This window comes from Varanus komodoensis, unplaced genomic scaffold (assembly GCF_004798865.1).
Source record: "Varanus komodoensis strain SLA01 unplaced genomic scaffold, ASM479886v1 scaffold1, whole genome shotgun sequence".
NCBI lineage: Eukaryota > Metazoa > Chordata > Lepidosauria > Squamata > Varanidae > Varanus > Varanus komodoensis.
In genome coordinates, this window is record NW_025335268.1 from 62,504,181 (window position 1) to 62,527,867 (window position 23,687).

At 38.2% G+C, this 23,687-nt stretch overlaps 1 protein-coding gene across 2 annotated transcripts in view; it reads left to right on the forward strand.

Moving 5' to 3' along the window:
- Nucleotides 1–23,687, forward strand: part of USP45 (ubiquitin specific peptidase 45) — a 60,255-nt gene that overhangs the window by 12,736 nt on the left and 23,832 nt on the right. For both annotated transcript variants that reach the window (XM_044427402.1, XM_044427411.1), the window contains exons 6-9: nt 8,975–9,126; nt 10,609–10,704; nt 12,052–12,182; nt 20,550–20,637. In XM_044427402.1, coding sequence (XP_044283337.1) covers nt 8,975–9,126; nt 10,609–10,704; nt 12,052–12,182; nt 20,550–20,637 — 467 coding nt within the window. The remainder of the gene's footprint in view (nt 1–8,974; nt 9,127–10,608; nt 10,705–12,051; nt 12,183–20,549; nt 20,638–23,687) is intronic.

Sequence of the window (23,687 nt, forward strand, 5' to 3'; positions counted from 1 at the left end):
CAACCCCCCACTATCCCTTACATGAAATATTACATCTTCAGTATACCTGAAGCATTGATTCCTTCAAAACAGTGTCTTGTTTTAAAATGGTGTTTGCTGGAAAATGGCTAGCCATTTACACAGGATTTTTATGTAGAAGTTATTCAAAAATACCACATGCCCAGCATGACTACGGGGCATGGCATGTCTGGACAATTTTGGTTTGGTTGAGAATGCATTTGAAGAAAAGGTAGCACAGATATCTTAATAGATATGTATTGGGAGATACAGAAGCAAAAATGTATGTCATTGGGAAAGACTTGTATGGTAGCAGGATTCCTGCTTTTTCACTCATCAGTTCATACAGATTCAACCTCAATCTGCAAAAATGTGCAAATTATGTTACTTCTACATGACTGACCTAGGGAATTACATTAAGTGACTGAGATGAGCCCAAGTGTGTGGTTCCCAAAAGAATGCTTGCAGCTGTGTGGTTTTCGCATCTGATCTTGTGATTTTCCCTGCCCATCAGTGTGTGTACCCTTTCTTTCTCCCCCTGCTTTTTTCATTTTAAAAAGTAGTCTATTTGATTAACAGGTCATGTTTGGCGCAATAGAAAAAATTAAGCAAGTGCTTTGTAAGGAATAACCACCCAGCAGTGTCAAGGAAAATACTAGCAGACCATTATGCTGTATTGCCAGGAAAGCAGGTGCATCATTGTCATGATGGCACACTTGTGAGTTTCACATGAACCTTATGCATATGTACACAGGAACCATGCTGAGCCGCTACTGTGTTGAGTGTCTGTCCATTTTCTAGAAAGAAGGTAATTAGAAATTAGAAATGGGAGAATGTTGGATCCCAGGAAACTGAACCCACACAGCTGATTTCTTTTGATCTTTTCTTTCAGCTAATGGGAGCAGGAAAACCAAGTTTTGTCTGGGGGAGAGTTTCTATAAAATTTGTAATGCAACTTACAGTTTTGAGATTTCTGACACTGGCTTGTTTATAATACACTGAGCGATCCTGTAGCGTTTTTGCAAACTATTTCTAATCAGGCTTGGGGTTTGTGTGTTTGTATCCTCTATCCTTGGTTTTGACCGTTATATTCCAACAATAGTTGTATGTTTGATGAACTAAATGTGGCTGACTTTTTCTTTATATCGTATTAAAAAAAGAAGTATAGCTAGCTTGTTTGTTAATGTTTTCCTGGTAGTGAGAGGTAAAATAATATCTGAAACGCGTACATTCTAGGGAGAGCTCACAAACAGGAGCAGCTTGAATAGGCCCCTAATTAAATTGATAGACAGTAGGCTTAGAACAGACATCATTGTATATCACATAGCTAAATTCTGGAATTCAGTAATGCATTATGTGGTGATAAGTGCTATCTTAGATAATTTCAAGCATAGATGGTTAGATTTTTAGAACTATTACACCTGAAATGTAAAGGAACATAACAATATTGATAAAAAAAGGGCTTTGGTTGAAGGAATTCTTTATAAAAGGACTTTTGCTGTAATGTTTAACGTTTGTTCGTCTAGAGCTATGTTCTTGTTTTTGTTTTACTCTCCTTAACTGATCAGAAACATATGACAGCTGAAGATTCCCTTACTGAGACTTTGCGTGATCATATTTTGTGAAAACAGAACATTATTTAAAAAATATTATTGTCCAGTGCCATTATAATGCACTTTGGAGGTCCCACTTTTTTTTCTTTAAAAGGTCATAATTTTAAATTTGTTAAAGTCAGTATAAAAAGTTGGTAAAAATGAATCAGTAGACAAGTTCATAGATGACAGGTTTATGAATTGCTGTTCCTTTGCTAGCCATGCATCTACTTGCATGCTAGGTGCTCTGGACCAAAGTGGTACTGTAATTGTTTGGAATAGAGAACTGGACTGTGATAAACTATGGGAAAGAACTTTTTTTAGGCAAGCTGTTTGTAAGAAATATGGCAGAACCATCTAAAATCTCACTGTTTTAAAACTTGTTATGGAACTCCAATTGAAAGCTTTTTGAGCAGTTTACCATACAGTACAAAATTAAAACCAAAACAACCAATAAAAGCCATGATCCAACAGAAAGCAGGACAACGACAGTTCGAGTCAAGTGGGCTTTAGTACACCTGATTCTCTCATTGATTGTAGCTAAAATCCATAAAAATTGCAACATAACAATACTGTTTGCAAAAACAGAAACACAAATTTAAAGTGACTACTCATCTTAAATTAGAATATACAGGTTCTTGATGTTAAAGAAGGAGGGGTTGATTCCTGAAAACCAAATGAATGTCTTTGCTCAGATAGTTATATGACTGGCGCACTTCCGTTGGCTAGGCTGTCCATCTGACTGCATCTTGCTTTACTTCACTTGTGAAGGCACTCTTAACAAAGTCTCTTTGGGAGATCTTGATGCATGGAGGAGAATATATAGGAAGAAGCATTCCTTCCAGTAGACTGACTCCACTATTTCGGTTTCATATTCCCTTCTATGCATGTTTCTTAGCTGAGGAAACAAGCAATAATGCGTGCAGGTGACACGCAGATTTCCTAAACATGGAGCATGAAGTTTGAGTAATGCAAAAGGACTGATGTAGCCGTGCCAGCCCAAGACACTACTCCTTGTGATGGAAATGGTGTCCCTCTCCCAGAGTCAAGGTATGCTGCACAGAGTCTCAGTAAAATTATTCTGGCAACTGAGACAGAAAATCCCACAAGCATTTCTTACTCCGTAGCAGTAAAATACAGCCATAATATCTAATAATTTGCTGCCCTTGTGTGACAATCATATTCAGTTGTCTGAATGTGATTCCTTAGTGCCAGGGCTGGCCTTAGATACAGAGACAAACCTACCAACCGCTACAGGGTTGGTAGGGGTTTTGCATGGGGGTTTTGCTTGATTCAAGCAATGTTCTTTCTTAAGGGAAATTTGGAAGGTTAGGCTTGAAGTGTTCATTTAAGAAAAGAATGTGCATATGACTTCCCCCTCTTCTCCCCTTTAAAGTCCAGATTTTACTATATTCTACAATACTGAAAATTAGAGTTCATTTTTTCTTATTTTTTGAGCGCTGGAAAGATCCTAGCAGTATATATGCAGCGTAATGTAATTTTACTTACAGAAAAGAAAGAGTTTAATCTTGCCATGTTACGCTTCACTATGTAACATGTTACAGAAGTATCAGAAGTCTTGGCACATGTCCTTGAATTTCATTTCATTTTGTTTTAAAGAAAAAAGGAAACTAAAAATACTTGTTAGAATAAGGAAAAGCAGTTAATAATGATTTTATTTCTACATTTCTACCTTCAGTAACTTTAATTACACTTCTGTTTCACAAGAGTACAGGAAATGCATATGAACATGTATGCACACCTTATTAGAAATACAGTAAAAATGGCTTGATACGAAGTTCACTTCAGTCCTTTACATCTTTTAAGTGAACAAGCCATGCATTCAGAATATCTACTTGTGTTCAATCAATTCAGCTACTCTGCAAACCTTACCCTTCCACCACGCATAGATGAATGAAACATTAGAAATGAAAGGTAAGCTTTAATCCTATGCCAGTTTACTTGAGACTGGGATGAGTCCCATTCAGTTTAGAGTTTTACGCTAAAGTAGATTCTCTCTGTGTAGTTTCACCTTGCAGTCTTCCTCCTTGCATTGTATTCTGATGGTCCCCATACTTTTTGGGGGGAACCCCTTGTGTGCAGTGTGGGGGAGAGGCTTTGGAATTTTTTTGTGTATGACCATCCTGATTTGAGTGTTGAATTGGATATAACCCACTGTGAAATGTAAGCTGCTACATAAAATGGGTCAAGGAAAAGAAATGAGAAAGTTGGACCATCCAGTATTAGGGGTTCACAGCAAAAGCCTAATTCCTAATGAACATGTACATTTTTCTCATGTCTTTTAAAAGCACAACTTTTACGTGGAGACAACGAATGAGCATAGATTTCATGTCTTAAGGCAGGTGGACTAATAGTCTGACCAAAGAATGTTTACTCATAAGTAAGTCCCACTGAGTTCAGTGGGATTATTCCCAACAGTTAGTATGCTCAGAATTGTAGCTTTAATGAGGTGACCTCCTTGAAATTGAGCTTTACTGGCAGTGCAATTTGGCGCACATTTACTCAGAAGGACTTAATCCCAAGAAAAGCATGCTTTAGAATTGAAGCATGGGTAATGCGTCTGATTTTAAGAAATGGGTAAAATACCATTTTATTAATATCCCAGGTTCTTAATAAGCCCTAAGCTAATATACAATTTGGGTGCATAGTTACGGCTTCCTGCGTTTTATAATTGCATGAGCATTGATGTCTAGCAACAAAGCTGTCCTGCTCATTGTTTTGTTTTTTTATGGGTGCCCCCTCCCGATGATTCAAATTTGAGATTCAGTAAACAGAACCTTGCTACTTGTGTGAAGCTGTCATTTAACCATGAAGTGAAATGCTTTTATTGAGTTTGCCCTGCAGATACGGTCCTCTGTGGCAACGCTGTCCATATTTGGTGGCTGTGCAAGGAGAGCCAGGTGGTGCTGCAAAGCATAGCACAGTGAAGCGTGGACAGATCTAGGTTTGACATTTGTCATCCTGCACTGCTGAAGGGGAGAGAAAAATCTGCTTTTCCATATGCTTCTGCTCTAATTTTTGCCTGCAGTTTTGTCCAGATGGCCTTGTGAGCATTGTTTACTTTAAGATGTTGTCCCAGATGTTGTTGAATGCCGATGGATAAATGCAACAACTGTGATAGGCCAGTATGCAAATTATGTACACAATTTTGGCTTTTCAAAAAAAGTAACCAATATGTTTATGTTGTGTGTGTGTGTGTGTGTGTGTGTATGTGTATGAAAATGTCCTCTACTTAAATTCAGTTTTTAAAGAGGAGGACTAGTATGGGGTAGAGAGTAGATGTTGGAATTAGGCTGGCATGACCCAGGTTCAGATACTTCAATGGTTATAATGCTCATTGGGTGATATGGGTTAATCCTCTTTCATTCTAAACCCAATCTATCTGTACCATGCTGAGTAGCTAGAATACAGCTCTAATTAATAAAAAAATGTCAAAAGCATCTCTTTCTTATTGCCAGCTTAATGTTCTGAGTATCATCTAAGTTAAGGGTGGACAGAAACAGACCTCCAGATGCTTTGATGTGCTGGTTATGCCTGTGTCAGTTATAGTTCAAAATGTATGGAGATCTTAATTTGGCCCATCCCTTGGTTTTATGCCAGTGGAAAAGTTAAATACTTCCATTCTGAATGGGATTTTTTTTATAGGCACAGCATTTGGAAAATAAAAGCTTCAGATTGCTGAATGTTATGTTGGTGGAAATAAAACTTAGGATACATACCATTAGGGTATGGCTGTTTTGCAGAAACAGCCCTGCTATTAGACAGAACTAGGTATCTTCCAGCACAGGAGAAGGCAGGACAGAACTGTGTGTGCCCTGCTGAAGTGAGGGGGAGATGGCATTAAAGAAGGCCTTTTCCATCACCACACCCCAATAATGGAACTCAGCTTTGCTAGAAATCAGGTTGGCATCATCCTAATATTCCTTTAGACTTGAACCAAAGATGCACCTGTTCCACATGTATTTTGGTAGGTGAATCTGTTGGCTTTGTAATTTTAAGGATGGTTTTAAAAGTTTTTATATTATTAATTATTGCTGCTATTTTATAATTTCATGAATTAATTATGTATGCTTATTCTTTATCTTAATTTGTTACCTTAATTGGTTCAATATGTTGCATCCCCTCTCATTTTAAATTATTTTTATTTACTACTTATTCATTTTGTTGATTATTATTGATTTTATTCTTACTATTGATTTTATTGCAGTTGCAGATTTTATTGTGTTGTTGTAATGATTATGTTGTAAGCTGCCCAAAGAGCCTCATGGCTAATCGGGCTGCATATAAATCAAATAAAGAAAGGTGTGCATGGCACCTGCTATACTGTCCTGCTTCCCTCAGGTGATGGAGAATGTTGTCCCTAAGTCAGTGTTGAAGTAAGATTCATTTGGTTCCTGTATGAAAGGTGCCTGCGGTAGGAGGGGAAGAATCACCTTATCTTTCATCCCAGTCAACAAAATGTCCTGGGAACAATTAAAAGGAAGTGGGTTTTTTTTGTGAAACCCCATTGAATAGAATGGTAGTCAGGCAGCAGCTGTTGATGCCTTTTATCTTTATGATACGTTCATGTAGATATACAGAGAATAGCTCAGTTTGTGGAGAAATGTAATAGATGAAGCAGCTGCTAAATCTTTTGGTATGTCTTGTTTGGTTTTCACTGGGTCTGATTAGTGGACTAAGAGTGTTCTATATGAACAGTGTCATTATGGGCATGAAGGAATGGGGGTAGGTACAACCATTTAACTGCAAACCCAGGCAAAAATTCAAAAAATGTGTCTTCACTGGAAGGCAAATTATGCCAACAGCCTGATGTCATCCATAATGGGCATTTAAAATCATATTTGTTTTCTTTCTATCAAAATTTAATTATACTTTTCTCCTACTTCCCTTCCTTCTCCCCAAGAAGGGATGCAAGTATCTAAGACTAATGTGTACAGAAATCTTGCAGCATAAGAATTCCACTAATGCAAATAGGTTTGTTTAGTTATTTCTTAAGAACATTTAATGAGTCCTCAGTATGCAACTCATTAGGACAAATGTATGAATTCATATGTCAAAATGTAGATTGCAGCACTGCAGCTCTTGGCATCCATTAAGTCCATAACTTGTTCACATTGACATGCATTGTTAATCAATATTTGAAATGCTGTAGATGTCAGTAATGTTCATATTTAGTACAGAAACCATGACAATATGAAAGTTGCTAGTAGAAATCTAGGCTAAATACTGTGTCTCAAGTCTTCTCATTACCTCTAGGCTACAAGTTAATGGCTGTCTAACTTCACTGCCCTGTATCTATTTAAGCAATAAGGCAAATAGGAAAGTACAAGGACACTGTACTGGTAGCACATTATATTACAGTTTATTAAATATTTTTGGGTTTTAGGGTTTAAAGCAAAAAGCAATCTCTTATGCATCTATATCCCTATTAATAGAACTTCACACTGTGTGCAGTGGGCAGATAAAAGTTCAGATATGTCATAGTGGACAGCGTGACATGCATCTAGCAGTTGAAAGTGTACTACAAACTAATTTGAACTCTTCCTTCCTTGGTGGGTTGGAAATTACAGCTGGAATCCTATGCACAAACTAAAAGTCTAACTGAACTTAATAGGATTTACTTCTAGTAGACATGCTCAAATGATTATGCTGCATGATTCTTATTGCAGCCATAATTGAAATACTATTTTTATAGATTTGTTTTGCTGGAATCTGGGACATAGTTTTCCATGTAAAACTTGGAAAAGGCCCTTCAGACTGTATTGCACATTTTACATCGTGCTGTAATCAGTTGCAGGGCAGGGAGGGAAAGAAGAAGAGGTGCACCCAAATATGACATCTAGAATAAGGAGACACAAGTTGCTTGGATGTGTTAAGGAAAATGCAGAAGGTTGGATCCAGACTTCTAACTGAACTAAGTTTTATTTGAAATCAGTAGGAATTGAGTCACAAGTAACTTGCCCCATTGATTTCAATGGGAAGTACATATAAGCAACTTAGCAATATTCCGGTTTATTTTTTTTTTAAAGCTCTTCTCTGAACTTGGCATTTATTTCTAACAGATGAGAAAAATAAGGGCTTGTATATTTCAAGAAGTTGAAAACAGATGTTGTGTTTTCTATCATTGATTTGGCGAGGTAGCACAAAGCAAGTGCCTGACTAGTTTAGGAAACAGTGGTGGTATCAATTGCTGCTACTGCACCTCTGCTCATTCCATAGCACTCACAGGACAACTGGCTCTTCATAAATCAGTTCTAGAAACAAGTTGGACGCAAGGCAGAACTAAGTCAGTGGAGTTACTTTTGTGAGGTCTGCTGACCTTCCCCGTTCCAAAAACAAGTGTTTCTGATTCCTTCTTGAACTGCTAGCCTTCAAGTGTGCTAAGAGAAGATCCTGTCACTGCAAAGGCAGCATTGGATACGGTCCAGTGGAGTCTGTTTATCCTTTAATTTGCATGTGGGAAGGGGGAAGAGGGGTTGGAATGGCATGTGGAAAATGGTTCATGAGGTTGCAATGAATTAGTGGATTGTAAATATCCCTTGTTAGATAATAGTTTTTCCTTCTCAAATAGTAATAATAATGTGTGGTTTGTTGAATAATTGGCAGTAGATATAACTATATATGTCACTCATAGTTCTTGTGACCAATGCCTGTACACACCTTAAAGATATGAGTCCTGTATAGAGAACATGATGTGGTGCATTTTACAGAAGGACCTGAATCATCACAAACACAGAAATTGGCCTTTTTTGGGTTTTTCTAGCCCTCCAACCTGCTAACATCTACAAGTGCTTTAATTCTCATGAAAGCTGATAAAACTTGGAAATGTGTGGCCGATGTGAGGTGAAGGCTCAGAGTCACTTGAAACATGACAATGTTCGTGTATCATTGTAGGACAGGATTAAAAAGCGACTTAGGTTTATTCAAGGTAATCCTTCTGGCTTTGTCAAAATTTTGTGGTATGTTGTATCACAGATTGTTTTTGAAAGGGAATTTTATATTTCGTTTTAAAGGGAAAAAAGTCTTTGCATTTGAAGTTCCTTTGCATTTGAAGTTATTTGAATCTTGACCATTCTTTCCACATGAAGTAGAGCATGAATATGATATTTGCACCATAATAGCCCCTGACAACATGTGTGTGTTCTTGATCACTAAGGAAGGTTAATAATGACCTGAAAACTTACTGTATTTTCATATTGGCTGTTTGCCAACTCATAGAAGAGCATGTCCCAAGGCCTTAGGAATCTGGTGTTATTCTAAGTTTACTGTCTTCATTTACATTAAATCATCTATTTTACTAAGTTAAAAAGTATGCATTAACTTTTGGGCCATAGCTGATGTTCCTATTTTTCCTCCCATTGAAGGTTCAACATCAAAAATTATATGGCTACATGAAGAAAGGAATGAAGCGAGTGACATATTAAAGGGGAAAGGCATCAGTTCCAGTTGGGCATCTATTCCAGTTAAAGGCATTAATAATTTAGGAAATACATGTTTCTTTAATGCTGTCATGCAGGTAAGGCTCTCTCCTTTCCCTGAAATAGAACTGTGAAAAGCAGAGTTATATCCACTGTTAATCTAACTTAAGTCCTATTCATTTTGATTGCCTTCTTTGTATAAGTCTAATGTTGGATACAAACCAAAGAAATAAGACTGGAATTTGCACTGATTCTTGTCCCAAGTTTAGAAACAAGTGGATAACACTTGTACAAGGGCTGTACATAGTTCTTTCCCCCTGCAGTACTGACTGCCTGGAACAGCTCCATCCTGATTTCTGACTTTCAGCTGAAAATGGCCTCACATTTTCAAGTATTTTTTCAGTGTTTTGCACAAAATCAAGACCCTTATCTCTGGAACTTGAATGAAATAACTGTTCAAAACACAGTCTTTGAGTTGCTGATTCAAAGTATTAGCTAAAATAAAGTGTCATTGTGTGTTATGCATTTAGAAACTGGATGCCATCCTATAGTCCCCATACTAAGTGGATTTCTTTAAAAGCCACCATTGGAAGTTGTGTTTTAAGGAACACATGGTAACATTTTGGATCATGTACCATCATATTAGCAAATTAATGCCAGAAATAAACAACAGTTGTTTTGAAATGATTACATATGGATTTCTTACTTTTCTGTTTTGAATATTTCCATTTTTGTGCAAATGAGTTATAAAAAGTGTGCAGTGTCCATATAAATATACTGTACAGTTGATGTCATTGTTATATATAATCTTTAAAAGTGAAACAGTAGCATTTACTCTGCAGCTGCCTCTAAAAAAGTTTCTTTAGCTATAATTTGAATTAAAATAGTGGTTCCACATTGTACTGAATTTTGCAACTATGTCAGAAAAAAAAAGAGTTGCAAAAAGGAATGAAAGAATGGGTGGAAACCTGGAACAACAGTTGCTTCTAGACAAGGCTTTACTATGCAATTGGACTGCCTCATTCATAGATTTACTGGGTTACGTAGGGGACAGACAAGATTATCCTGTGGTCCTTCCATCTTTTCCCACTGCTTCTTCAATCCACTTTACCAGAAAGATGGAATTACCTACACAAATGACTTCTGAATGATAGGAGCCCTCTGCCTGGAACCACCCTTAGTCTAGCTGATTATACAAGCAAGCGAGCAAGCAAGCAAAGAAACAATGAACAAGCAATACTTCTGGACAAAAGAGCCAGTGCTGAAGCAGCCTTTCTCTCAATTCAGGTCATGTCACAACCAGCTGGAATTTTACTTTTTGAAAAATGGAAGCTTGCTGCTCTTGGAACTTCTGAACATTAAAGGGGTTTCAAAACTGGTTTGTGAAATGATATGGGCAGCTGCCCATTAAAACATTTTAATGCACATTAAACACAGAAGCACTCTGGACTGTTGTACTACTGCCATTTAAGAAGATTATGCCTTCTACAGTATTGAGTCACTTTCAGTATGAATTCATTGCTATAGTCCAATGAACAGGTAAATGTCATCTGTAGCTTTTTTTTCCTTTTTCTCTTTAGAATTTGGCACAGACGCACATGTTAAATGAACTAATGTATGACATGAAAGAAAAGGGGACAAAGCTAAAAATTGGTCAGAGTCCAGCATCTCAACTGGTAAGCATGTAGTGTGCCTCTCAACAGTGCGTGGAATATTTAAGCATAAAATTAATTTTACAGTTAATAAAGAAGAAATTGTCATGTTTTCATTGTCATTCTGTTTCACTGAGCAAATCCGTCTAGGATCACAGCTCAAATACAGGGAGCTTTCCACATTTAGATTTAAAAGCCTCTACTTTCTAAGAAGGTCTTCTTTCTCCTCAAACCCTGACCTTGCAAGCACAATGGCTTTTGGGGGATGGGGGGCAACATGACAATTTTCAAATGTTTTGAGTATATGGACTGAAGTTGTACTTGGAGAGACAAACATGGACACAATTTCTCCTTCAGAAATAGAACTTACGTCGTGTTTCTGTTTGAATTCAATGGAGTGCCGGTAGCAGCCACACTTTAATTAGTGATTTTGTAGACCACTAACGGTTGGGCCCAGTGTGTCCTCCTATAACACAAAATGGACTGAGGTCCAGTAGAGGCTCCCACTGAGGGAAAGAAGGGGAGGGTGCAATTTCTGCCGATTCTCTCTTCCTTCTGTGGCCTCCTGTGCTATCTGCTGTATTGTGCTGGAGGGTTTGGAGGTCCCTGGCCCTCCAAAGCAATTTTTCAGGGAGAAAATAGGATCAGCCAGAATCATCCTCTCTCATTTCCTTTAGTAGGAACACCCAGTGCATAGGATTTTGCTTCCAGGGACTCTGAATTAAGTGATACATCTACAGGTTGAAGTGTGATTGGATTCAGCAAATGCTGGTTTGGGAGCGGAGGGCGGGGATGATAATTTGGTAGGGAAAGAGTATGCTCATCATTCTTATTTTCAGTGCCCAGCCAATACCATTCTATAAGTCCCCTATATTTTCTTATATTACAAAATATGGTAAAACTTATTTATTTATTTTTCGATTTATATCCTGCCTTTTTCCTACAAAGAGCTCAAGACAGCTTACATCTCCTCCTCCATCTTATCCCCACAACAACAACCCTGTGAGGTAGGTTGGGCTGAGAGTCTGTGACTGGCCCAAAGTCACCTAGTTGGCTCCATGGCTGAGCGGGGACTAGAACCCAGATCGTCGGAGTCCCAGTCCCTTGCTCTTCACCACTACGCCACACTGGCTTCTTTTTTGTTGACACTTTCAAAACTATCACCAGATAGATTATGCTTGAGCAATCTGCTATCCTCTTTTGAAAACAGAAATCTACATTTTTAAAAATTTACATGTAAACCTCAAGCTTAATTTTTTTTCGTCTTCCACTTAAATGTTGATTAGAAATTCCACAAACTGTTTAGTTTGTATGTACTAATTGAAAGCAGGAACTGTTCATTAAATAATGATATTTATTTTGATCCCAAAGGACCCTTTGGTAGTGAACCTTGCAAGCCCTGGGTCGCTGACTTCAGCTATGTTCCTGTTCCTTCACAGCATGAAAGAAACTGGGAAAGGACCTCTTTCTCCCAAAGTTCTTTTCAGCCAGCTCTGCCAAAAGTAAGAGTGACTTCATATCAGCTTCATGCTTTACATGGATGTCATCTGAACTGTTGCAATTAATAGAATCCATTTTATTTAAATCTGTAGAAAAGTGGTGTGCTGTGTTAAACAAAAAGCATCTGAATTTATGAAGGTGTTTCTCTCTCTCTCGATTGTTAGGTTATTAAAGAAAAAAAGAAATCGATGATTCTTTTGATAGCAACTGTTTAGCGTCTGGTACTAATTCATCCACTGTTAATTTTGTTAGTGTTGCAGCTGTCAGACGTTTTGCTAAGACAGATTGTGTGCATAGCTACAGGGCCCTTCTGTTTGTTTTCCACTATTCTGAATATTAGGGATGCAGACTTTTGACTTATCTAGAGACTTAGTAGCTCACACAACATTTATGGACTAAGAGGACATAAATAATTCTTTTATTTGTTATGGTTGAGTAATTTTAGCAGTGGAAGAAATTGTGAAGCCAGGTATTATGGCAGTATTTCCTATTATGGGGTAGATTTCCAGATAATTAGGAAAGTGGAGCTTCTCTGCTGCATAGTATGCTCCCCAAAATACAGCTAGTCTTGTGTGCTTTTAAATTCTGATGCTTTTGTATGACTACGCACAATTTTGTGTAATAGGCAATAAATGCTTTATATTTCAGTCTCTTGAATTTGTAGTTTAGAAAAGGCAACAATTCTTAAGAATAGAACAGGAAATTTATGCAAGACCAAAAAAGACTTTTTTCTGCCTTGGGTTCTTTTCCAGATAATCACAGAGAGTTGATTTGGATAAGTACGACCACTTAGAATATGTTACTTGTTTGCTCTAAGGTTGTAATTCTATGCATACTTATTTGGAAGTAAGTCCCATGACATGTAATAGGGCTTACATCGGACTAGACATGCATAAGTGCATCCTGATGCATCGTTGTGTGAGTTATACACAAGTAAATGGGGAACACATTAGAGGTTTTTCCTGCCACCATTGATAGAAGTCGAACCAATGGATTACATCCAATGTTGCGTGGTCAGTCTTCTGCTTGCCCAACAGAATATTCCCTATCTGTCCTTTTCCTTGTAGCCTTTGCGCTCCTTTCTGTTTCATAAGTTTCCACAAGGATCTGGGGCAGATTTTTGAAGTCAGTGGCTGCAGTAGAGGCAATTCCCTTCTCCCTCATGGAAGCTTTTGGTCAGCTTCTTTGATTTCACCTAGTACAAATTCTTCTTTATAGATTGTTTTTGTTTTTTATTTCTGTAATTCTGGGTGAGCCTGTTAATATAGAACTGTTGTAGGCTTTCAAAATACTTAGTATTTTTAAAAAGAAAATTCTTACATGTGTTTTAACATAGTAATTGAAATACATTATCAAAAACATAAAGGCTTTTCAGACTATATCCCACTCCGTGTAAATGTTTCCTCATTGTCACTGCTTAAGGTGTAATTCATTTTTCTAACTGTAAACTTCAGTCTTTATGGGGAGGGGGGTCAGATAATAAGATTGTGCACTTTAGCTGCCCATATGGTGGCCGGCTCAGAAGCAACTGATCAACACATTTCTGTATTAAATGATTAGGGACAGCCAGTGAAGATTATCTGTTTGACTGACTGATCAGGCAAGAGAAAGAGCAAGACAGAAAAAGGATTTGCTGGGGATTTGGTGATTTGTGTTTCATTGAGACATTGCAGAGCCAATTCATTAAGATTCTGTGTGTCTTTCCCATAGTGTGGCAGATGCAGTATTGAGAGCTGACCTTCTTTGGAAAGTAGAGGTGTTTTGGTTTAAAAAAAAACTGTTCAGGGGTAATCTAGGACAGAACAATGTTCTAGACAAACACTTGCTTAAGATTGGGCTGTGCAGTATGAAAGCTAATACTGGAGTATCACCAGCCCTGACTAATTAATAAATATGATGCAAGAAAGAAGTGTGAGAGAAGCTCTTTAGATTTACTACCATCTGAACACTGGCCAAGATAGAAAACATAGATTTCTTGCAGTAAAACTATCACTGCAGTATTGCTTGTTGTTTACAAAGATATTTATTAAATCTACCTACACATCCTTAAGAACATAATTCATGAAATATATTTTCAGTGTCTGGCATCACTGTTTGCTGTTTTGAGGATCAGTAGACGCTAACCCTTCAAAGGGAGATGGAACAAGACTTCTGTCTTGTCTATGCAGTCCTGTCAGTTTTAAGTGTGGAACTGACCGTTCTCACCTGTTCAGCACTTTTCCAAATCTTCAGCTACTCAAGAAATGAGAGAAAGTACGGCTCCTACTTCTCAGGGAGCCTTTCTGGAGCACTTGCTGGTGTGATTACAGCGGTTCACTGACAGTAATGTTCTTTTTAACAGTTCTTTACCTTGATCACATTGATAAAGGGGATATTTTGTCCCCTGCAATGCCTTTTGATGGACCTTCTTTTGCTGCTTTTTCCTCCTTCGCCTGAACTTTCCAAGGCGTGGTTAGGCAATGAGATTCTGACAACTTGTGCAACCTTGCCTATAATGCAGTCTTGCCTTGTCATTCTGTTTTCTACTGCACTTCACCACAGTGCTACTCCCTTTGACAGCCGAAACCTACGAGGACATTGGCTAGACAAGACTTCTCCTAACAGATACCTGTAGGCAGGGCTTTTTTTGTCATAGAACGCACCCGAACAGCGTTCCAGCACCTTTTTTTCCAAGTGATTTTGAATCCCCGCCTGTGTAGCAGATCAGCAGCAAACATCATTAACATAGTGCCTGCGGGCTGCTTTTGTGTCTGCTATCTGCTTGGAATTGGTGTGTGTGGTCATGTGCTGAGTGCTTACTGCCGGCACTTTTTTTTTTTTTTTTACAAAAAAAAAAGCGCTGCCTGTAGGTGAGTACTTGCATACTTATGAAAGACCAACAACAATCGCTATCACAGTTCTCAGTTTTTTTAAGGGTGGTTGACTACTGATGGTCACTCTGAAGTACAGTTGAGCATTGGTGGAGGAGCTAACTCTGGTGGTAACATGCGTCAGATTACAAAGAACGATCTTGGTTACACAGTTCCTGCTACCCACAATAACATTACCCAGTTTGGACAACTCACCAATCCATTTTTGGGCAACCAATTCTTAGACCAAACCATGGGTTATTAGGGTGGTTTATTGCCGACAAAATAAGCTATCTTGCTGCAAGTGGTTTGGGTTTGGATGACATGATAAATCATCATGGCTTGTTGTGCAAGCCAGATCATGGGCTTGGATTTAGGATATATAGGCAGAGTCTAGCTCTACATATTAATTGCTGGGTCAGTTTCTGAACCATGTAACCTGAATTTAGGGTAATCCTCTTCAGCTTAGGACAATTAATTGATGGGAGCCAGTTTCCTTAACCAATGAGAACAAAGTTTTAATTGCTGATGCTATGGTTACAGTCACAGTTGCTTATCTTTTTGGACTATTTTGGTTCTGTTGCATTACCATAAATAAAGTAGCAAACAAGCAATCATATGCAATTTGCTAAACAAAGGTTACTTTTCATTTTTCTTAGACTCTCAAAAACCAATTCTATATGAAATTTAATATTAATCTATTCAGAGCCCTTTTGAACTTGTAGGGGAGCAAGCAAGAATTACATTTACATTTAATTTTGCTTGTAATTGAATTTTAGAGCATGCATTTTAAACATAATGGCAATTGGATCACAACAGTGTTAGTGAAATTATACAAGAAACATGAATGGTCCTTGTTTAAAGATAATTTAGGTGCTTTTCAAATAGTTCATATTTTGCACCACATTGAGATGATAGACTTGAGTAGTTGTGACATAGCTGTCACAGTTGTCCTTCAATACTTTTGGCCACTAACAGGAGTTCAACCTGTTCTGTCATTTAAACTGCTGACACTGTACAACAGGTTGTAGCACATTGGCACTGGCTTCCATATGTCAGCACATCTGTGAGCGGTCAGTTCAACCAACCATCTTAAGAGTCCTCCACTTGCACAAAGGATCTTGCTTGAAGCATATTTTCAAGGAGAGAACGCACATCTTTTACTTGTCAAATCCAACTAAACGCTTCTATCTCTGTAGTTGCCTAGCATGTACTCTCTGTCTTAGACAAAGGTGTCCTGGAAAATTCTTACTCCCTAAGAATATCTCCAAATTATATTGAGGATTGTGGGAACACTGAATTATTTCCTCTCTTTCCACTATGATCACAAGCCATTTTGGGCTTGAGACAACTTTTTTTTACTTTAAATTTTCTTTTTCAGAAGATCACATGAACTGGCTTTTGTGATCCCTGTTTTAACAGCTATGGGCAATCCCTTCAAAGTGTCCCAGCGACACTTTAAAGGGTTTGCTTGTGATGTTTGTGATATTTTTGTTGTTGAAAAAAATGTTCCTAGAAAGTTTTTCAACTGTTTGCATAAGTGGAATAACATAAACATAGTTGTACAACTGTGGGCAATTCCAGTTTCATGCATACAGAAATAGGGTGCCTTTGGTAAGCAGTGTATGGGAGACGAGGGAACGTGCAGGCTAAGTTCAAAGTTCTGTCTTGGGTATCTGCAGAAGTGCATACTACCCCATTTAAACGAGCATTTATATTTGACAAGGGTCAGCGTTAAAGCTGCATTTTATGTAGGATGTCGAAAGGGTTAGAGGGTGTTTTTTGTTTTTGCTTTTTCTGGAAAGATAGTATATTGATATTTAGAATCTATATACCAGTATGGCATCCTATCAAAATTGTATTTTAACCCTGAATAAATCATGCTTAAAAATTGAAATAAATACTCCTGTGAATGGAGTGGCTTTTGCATGTTCCTGAGATAGTAGAATCTTAGGAACAAGTGTGGAAGTGGAGGCATCCCAGGACACATGAGTTCATTGTACCCCAAAATAAAAGATCTAGGGAAACTTGCTATTTTTCATATTAAAAGTTAAGTAGTGTTTTAACTATGCTTCTGATTATATGCTACTATGCCATCATTGTTCACTGGTAGTAAAACAGGCTGTAAAATGTTTAAACAAATAGTTAAAAAAACAAAACTAAGGTGCAGTTGAACTTGAAATATGACATGCACTCAGGGATGGCAAAAATCTGCTGGAATTCATGGAAAAGTTCATTCATGTATTTGTCCTACCTTGGAATTATGTCCTGTTTAGAAGTTCATGTATCACAAAGAAGGTTAGACTAAATACTTGGCACCTTGTAACATGGATGCTAGTATTTGTGTCTATCTTAGCGACAGGGCATTTTATACAAGTACTCTCCAATGTGAGTTCTGAGTTGGTACAGTATATAGACAGATTTCATCTAATGGCCATTTCACAGGTTTGATATAATTAAAGTAAAGGTGCCAGGTAGCACAATCACTTGAGATTTTCACAGTCAGTGGGATTTTCTTCCAGATAAACAATCCAAATAGGATTGCTGCCTGAATTCTTATCCTCCCACCCCATGGAATCCAGCATCAAAAATATGTATGAAAGGCAGTTAAGTCATGCTCAAGCACCTACCCCTTTCTTGGGTTTCTGCATCATTAAAAAGGAATATATACTTGCCTGGACCAAAGAACATCTTCAGTGGTCCTTCTGAGGGAGCTCCTGCCTAGGGTGGCTACTAGGAAGAAGGCCTTTTCCATTATGGCACTGCAAATATGGGATGGACTTCTCAGGAACCCTTGCCTGGCACCTACACTGTACTCTTTCTGGCACCAGGTGAAGACCTTCTTATATTCTTAGGAAGTGAATGCCAACAGTGGCAGGCTGAAGCCGCTGGTGAGTGTGGACTTTTTCTGCCACCCCTTCTTCTCTCGTCTGTCACTCAGTGGGCTGCTGACGGAGAAGCAAATGACTCTTGCCTGAGCTCTGAGCTGACTGCTTGCAGGCAAATTTTTAAATAAGGGCAAAGGCCATGTGAAATCTAGGCTGAGGACCACAGGTGGACCACTCTTGACCTAAACAGTCCCTGCTGTTAGTGATCCCAGGAATGCCTTTCAGGGAGCTTAGGCAATGTGCGAGGCATTTGTTCTGTAGCACAGGGCCCATCTTGTTTCTGCCCCATTTCCTTCCCCTCCCTGAACACCTCCTTGCTCAATCCTTTTGTGTGTATGTTTCCCTCTTACACTCACTAACTTGGGTAGATATATAAGTTCTTGACTGAAGAGGCCTCATCTGAGCAAATGACAAATGAAATTAGTATATACAGGGCAAGTTGCTGACATGCACTGAAAACTCCTGTGTTCCTCTGACTTTTCAGAAGATCTTTCTTTAGGCTACAAATAAAAATTGGACCCTCTTCATATAACTTTCTTAAAAGATAGAATTGAACAAAGCAGGAAATACATGTTTTCTCTTCATATTCAGATTTTATTAAATATCACTCGAAGCTCTGTTCTGTCAGTTATACTGCATACCATATGTCAAGTAGGGCAGACAACCGTTCTGCATGTATCCCACTATGGTGACTTTGACATTTGCTGGTATTTACAAGCTACTTTAATTTTTAGCTTCCAATGAGATAGCAGCCTGGCTTTTCATTGGCAGCTTAGGTAAAAATGTCTGGGATTCTGCAGCATGTGTTATGGTCCACTTTAATAGTAATTAATTTCTAGGTATATTTCAGTTTGGGAAATAAACATTTTAAAAAGTTACTTGTGCATCTGTTGATACATACTCATCGGTCTCTTTAGGCCTAAAAGAAGTAAACATTAAATGTCATAAAGCTACAGCACTGTGCAGTACCAAGAAGCCAGGATTCCTCCATCCTTCCTAACAAGCTTAGTAAAAAAGCTGTTTCTTGTACTAAGCTTCTTAGTATGTGTACATACACATGGGTGTGATTTGCATAGTATTTGGGAAGATTGGGGAAGGCAGGGATTGGGGAAGGCAAGGGAGACCTCTGGGGGAGGAGGGAAGGCTGCGAGGTAGGACAAGCTGTAAAACACTCTTGGTATATTCTCCTGAAAGTTAGTGCTATCAGTACTCCCATGTCTTTAAATATACCTTATGCTGCCCACAGCATAGGGACTGGATTATGGGTTTTCTATAAGGCCCTCCTTAACAACCTGGTTAGGATTGAAGGAGGATTCTTGCATCATCCTAACTGCATCCTTCCTTGAAGAAAAAAAACATATTAAGCTATACAGTTAGATCTAAAACTTCTGTGTCACTTTAATTTGTTCTACTTAACACAAATAAGCAAGTTTCTTCAGTGTTTTTGCGGTAACTCCCAAGCAGGCTCACATTGTCTAGCACTGATTCCAGACCTCATAAAGGATAGACAAAGTACTGTGTAATGTGAAGCAACAGGCAGCACAAGATGTTGGCGCATAAACTTCTTGCCCTGACAGATCATTCATTGATTTTGTTTAAGGCCATGAATTAGCAGCACGCTTTCTGTTACACTGTCCAAGGGAATGTTCTTCAGAAGTGTTGAAGCATTTGATAGTTCACCTTACTGTCTTTTTGGAAAAGGGAATGTCTTTGTAGGAATGTCTTTGTTACTCTGCTAGTAACAGTCAGTTAAACCTTATTTAGAATTTTAATTGATATCAGATATTGTGTTATTAAAATGAATGGGAGGATATGCATTTCTCTTCGCTAATGAAATGCTTCATGTTAGCTACACAACGCAACAACTGTGGTTGAAGAAGCAAGTAAGCAAGCTGTTCTTCTCTTTGTTTATGAGGCTTTTCAAATTAGGCTACATATAGTTTACAAGTAATTTCTGGGTAGCTGAAATTCATTGTTTTTGATAGACCAAAATCCATATACCTTTAAACCTAAGTTTGTTTTAGTAGAGCTAAATAAATGGCTATACTGAGCGACCTATGTGAAGAGTAGGGGCTAAATACTGGAAGAACCCATTCAGGGATGGTAGGCTTGAGTCAGGACAAGCATTCTTGGTTCAGCCAGTTTTTTCCACATGGGAGCATTTAATTTTTTGCCAAAGAGAGTAAATGAGAGCCATTTGCTTATACTGAAGAAAGTAATCTCATTGAAGCACCATTGTGAGAGGGTTAAACATACTTCATGACACTGGTGGTGGCCCTTCTTCAGCCTTCTGCAGCTTGGTTCCCTCCAGAAGTTTTAAACTGCAATTCCCATCATCCTCAACCATTGGCTAGAGTGGTTGAAGAGCACTGTACCCAAATTGAGCATGTTTGACCTATCTAGGTGAAGGTTCAGTTTGCCCCTGTTCACACAAGTCTCACGTTACTGTCTTTTTGAATACTAAGTTAGCCTTTACATGCCTTGTTCCTCCTTGCCCTGCATATATACCTGTCTATTGGTGCTACTTTTTCTTTCCCTGTTCAGGAAGCACAGTTTAATGTAAACTATCTTACAAAGTACATAATTTTATTGTTAAGCCTAAAAGCTTCTCTGGTCTTTTTCTCCTCTGTAGGGCTCCTCGGTTTAAGGGTTTTCAACAACAGGACAGCCAAGAAGTTCTCCACTATTTGTTGGATGCAATGAGAATAGAAGAAACAAAGGTGACACTTTTTATTTCAGTAAAAAAAAAAAGAAAAAAGAAAACAGAAGGCTTAATTTCCTAAAGAAAGGAAAACATTGCAGTTTTTTGCCTTACACTAAGAAATGATCTGTCCTTTTCTGCATGATGTAATGGTTTATTGTATGGTCAGTCAAAGCATTTGTTATATTGCTGCACTTTGTGTAATAGTCACCCTAAGTGGTGACTCATTAACAGGCTGTTGTTCTGTGGTACTTGTATTTTGCATACTGAAGCTCTTAGGTTCAATCCCTGCCATCTCTTGGTAGGGCTGGAAAAACTCTGATCTGAAACCTTAGAGACTCACTGCCAGTTAGTGTCAACAGTGCTCAGTTAGATGGACCAAGGGTCTGGCTTGGTATAAGACAGCTTCTAAAGTTGCTCTGCTGTCTCGTGATTGTTGTGAGGGACATGAATCAAACCTAAGAATTATTCTGAGTTGTTTCTCATGGTTTTCTCAAAGGTCTTCTTGCATTTTATTCTACTGTTTTACATTTATACATATGGTGGTAGATTATTGAATGCACATGGTAGGAGCATTCTGATGACTTGTTGCACTCAGAGAAAACTGAGACCCAAGTGTGCAGCCTTTACACAATTTCCTAGGAGTAAGTTCCATGCCCCACTTAAAGGTTTTCCTGTGGGCAGCTGGTTGGACACTATGTGAACAGAATGCTAGTTCTGATCCAGCATGGCTTTTCTTATGTTCTTATTTTGCTTGATAGAAGTTGATAGCTATAAGACCCCTAAAAGAAAACAGATAGTATGATTGTATTTCTCATTTCCTGCCTTGAGACAGAAGCAGCAGAAACAATTATCTGTGGATGCTCTGATAGGGATATGGTGGTGGAAGCAGTGGGGAGAACAGCTCACATGAAAATATTGTCTTGTGGGTCCTATGCAATAGCACGCTTGTTTAACATAGTGAGCAAAGCATTTCCTTTTGTTTGTAAATCTATTTCTGACTCATTCTTAAGAAATCTGAGAGCAGCTTACATGAGCTGCTTATGATTTTCCATCTAGACAGTGATTTTCCATCTAGACATAGCTTCAGCAATGCTGGGCTTTTCACTGGGCTGACTACTTGTTCTGTGTACAGCTTGTGGAATCCTTGATTTGTAGCTCAAGGCTTTAGATGTCTTTGTACAATGCAAATATGGACAAGGCTTGGAGCAAAAACTTGCCAAAGTGCCAAAGGATATTGACTTTATCAGATTATAAGTAAGACAAATGTTATGTGGCGTGAGTCAGTGTAGAAGCTGCTTGCTTCATCCTCGGTTCTTCCTATAAGACTGGGTGAGCTGCTTAATAAACAATGAAATAGGTTTCACAGAGGGTATGACAATATTAAGCGTTTATGTACTATCTCCTTCTTATATTAAGATATAGTTTAAACACTGTGGAAATACTATGTGTATATACATTTTAGATAACTTTAGCAGTTAAAAAGTTACTATTTTACTTTTAGAACAAAGACTACTTTTTATGTTGCATAGTGTTGTTTATATGATCATCATAATAACCCATCTCCTAGTTATCTGCAAACTGGATTATTGCAATGCACTTTATATTGGGTTGCTTTTGAACCTAGCTTAGAAACTTCAGTGGTTGCAAAATGCAGCTGTCAAAACGGTGATAAGGGTAGAAAATCCGAATGTGTTATTCAATCGGTTACCACTCTTTTTGGAAGAATGATTTCAAAGTGCTAGTTTGGGTCTTAAACTAGGTCCCCTCAAGGACTGCCTTCACTCATGTGATGCCTATATGCTTAGGCCACTGACAGGAGCTGTGTTCATCTGCTTGCCAGCTGGAACAGCTGTATTGGTTAGTATAAATGACAAGGCTTTTCTAGTGGTGGCTTCCTAGTTATGGAACCCTCTTCTTGCTGCCACCTTTTTACACGTGTGGTTACATTTTATAAGAAATGTGAAAAACTTTACTATTCAAGTTGACCTTTCCTATGAAGTAGTTACCATGTGTTTTCCAGTATCAGCAATCTAAAACTCGGTTTAATTTCCTCAGTTTTGATAGTACTGATTTGGTATATTCATATGTGCCTCTGTGAAACCCCTTTCTTTGCACACTGTTTTGTGAAAAATAGGGCACAAACCGCTAATGAATTTTCACAACTTTAACTATTTGAAACACTGGCCCCTTTTTTATTGCTTTTGTAGTTCTGTAGCAACAAAATTATTGCTTCTAAAAAATCAAAACAAAATAAGTGAATCAGAATTAGCATACGCAGAAACTTTTTGTAGAGTATGTGCCCATGCACATATTTCATTACAAGCCAATCTATGGGGAAGAAAAGGTTGATCCTACCCTTAATAACCATTAAATCCATGTTTTGCCATAATGGTACAATACCATGAACAGTGACTTTATCACCTCAGGCTTTACAGCAGGGACATTACTAGTAAAAGCTGTTGGGTTCTCTGCCCCCCTGCATCCCCCCTTTCGGGTCTGTGGACGGTGTGACAAACTGAGAATGTCAGATTTGTGGATCTGGTCAATCTTGTGAGCATCGACAGTTGTGCCACTCTGAAACAGACACGAGCAACATTGTCTGTCATGGGAACAGCACAGCTGTTAATCGTCCTATTCTTAGGGAGTGTCACTACCATGTGGTTTTTTTTACTGGAGAAAGCCTACAGCAATCTGTCTGCCACCAGAATCCTTTAAAAATGATTACAGCCACAACCTCCCTTTTTCCAGGCTGCTCTTAAATGGAGTTACTCTGAGTGTAAAGTTCAAGTTGGTCTTACTAAAATGGTAAATAGCCACCCCCTCCCCAAACACACTTTTTTCCTAAAGGAACTCTTCATCTGAATCATCTGTGCATAACCTGAAAAACATATGAGTACATCCCGATGTTTATAACTTAAATAAATCACCTGTATTTGATCCTTAAAATAGAAATGCTACTTAAACTTTAGTATTAATGTGCTTTCTTAATACACTGAGTATACATTTGCTGTATCCTGCAAGAGAGTTTTAAAGTATCTTCAGGCTTTTTGGGTGGTTTTGTTTTGC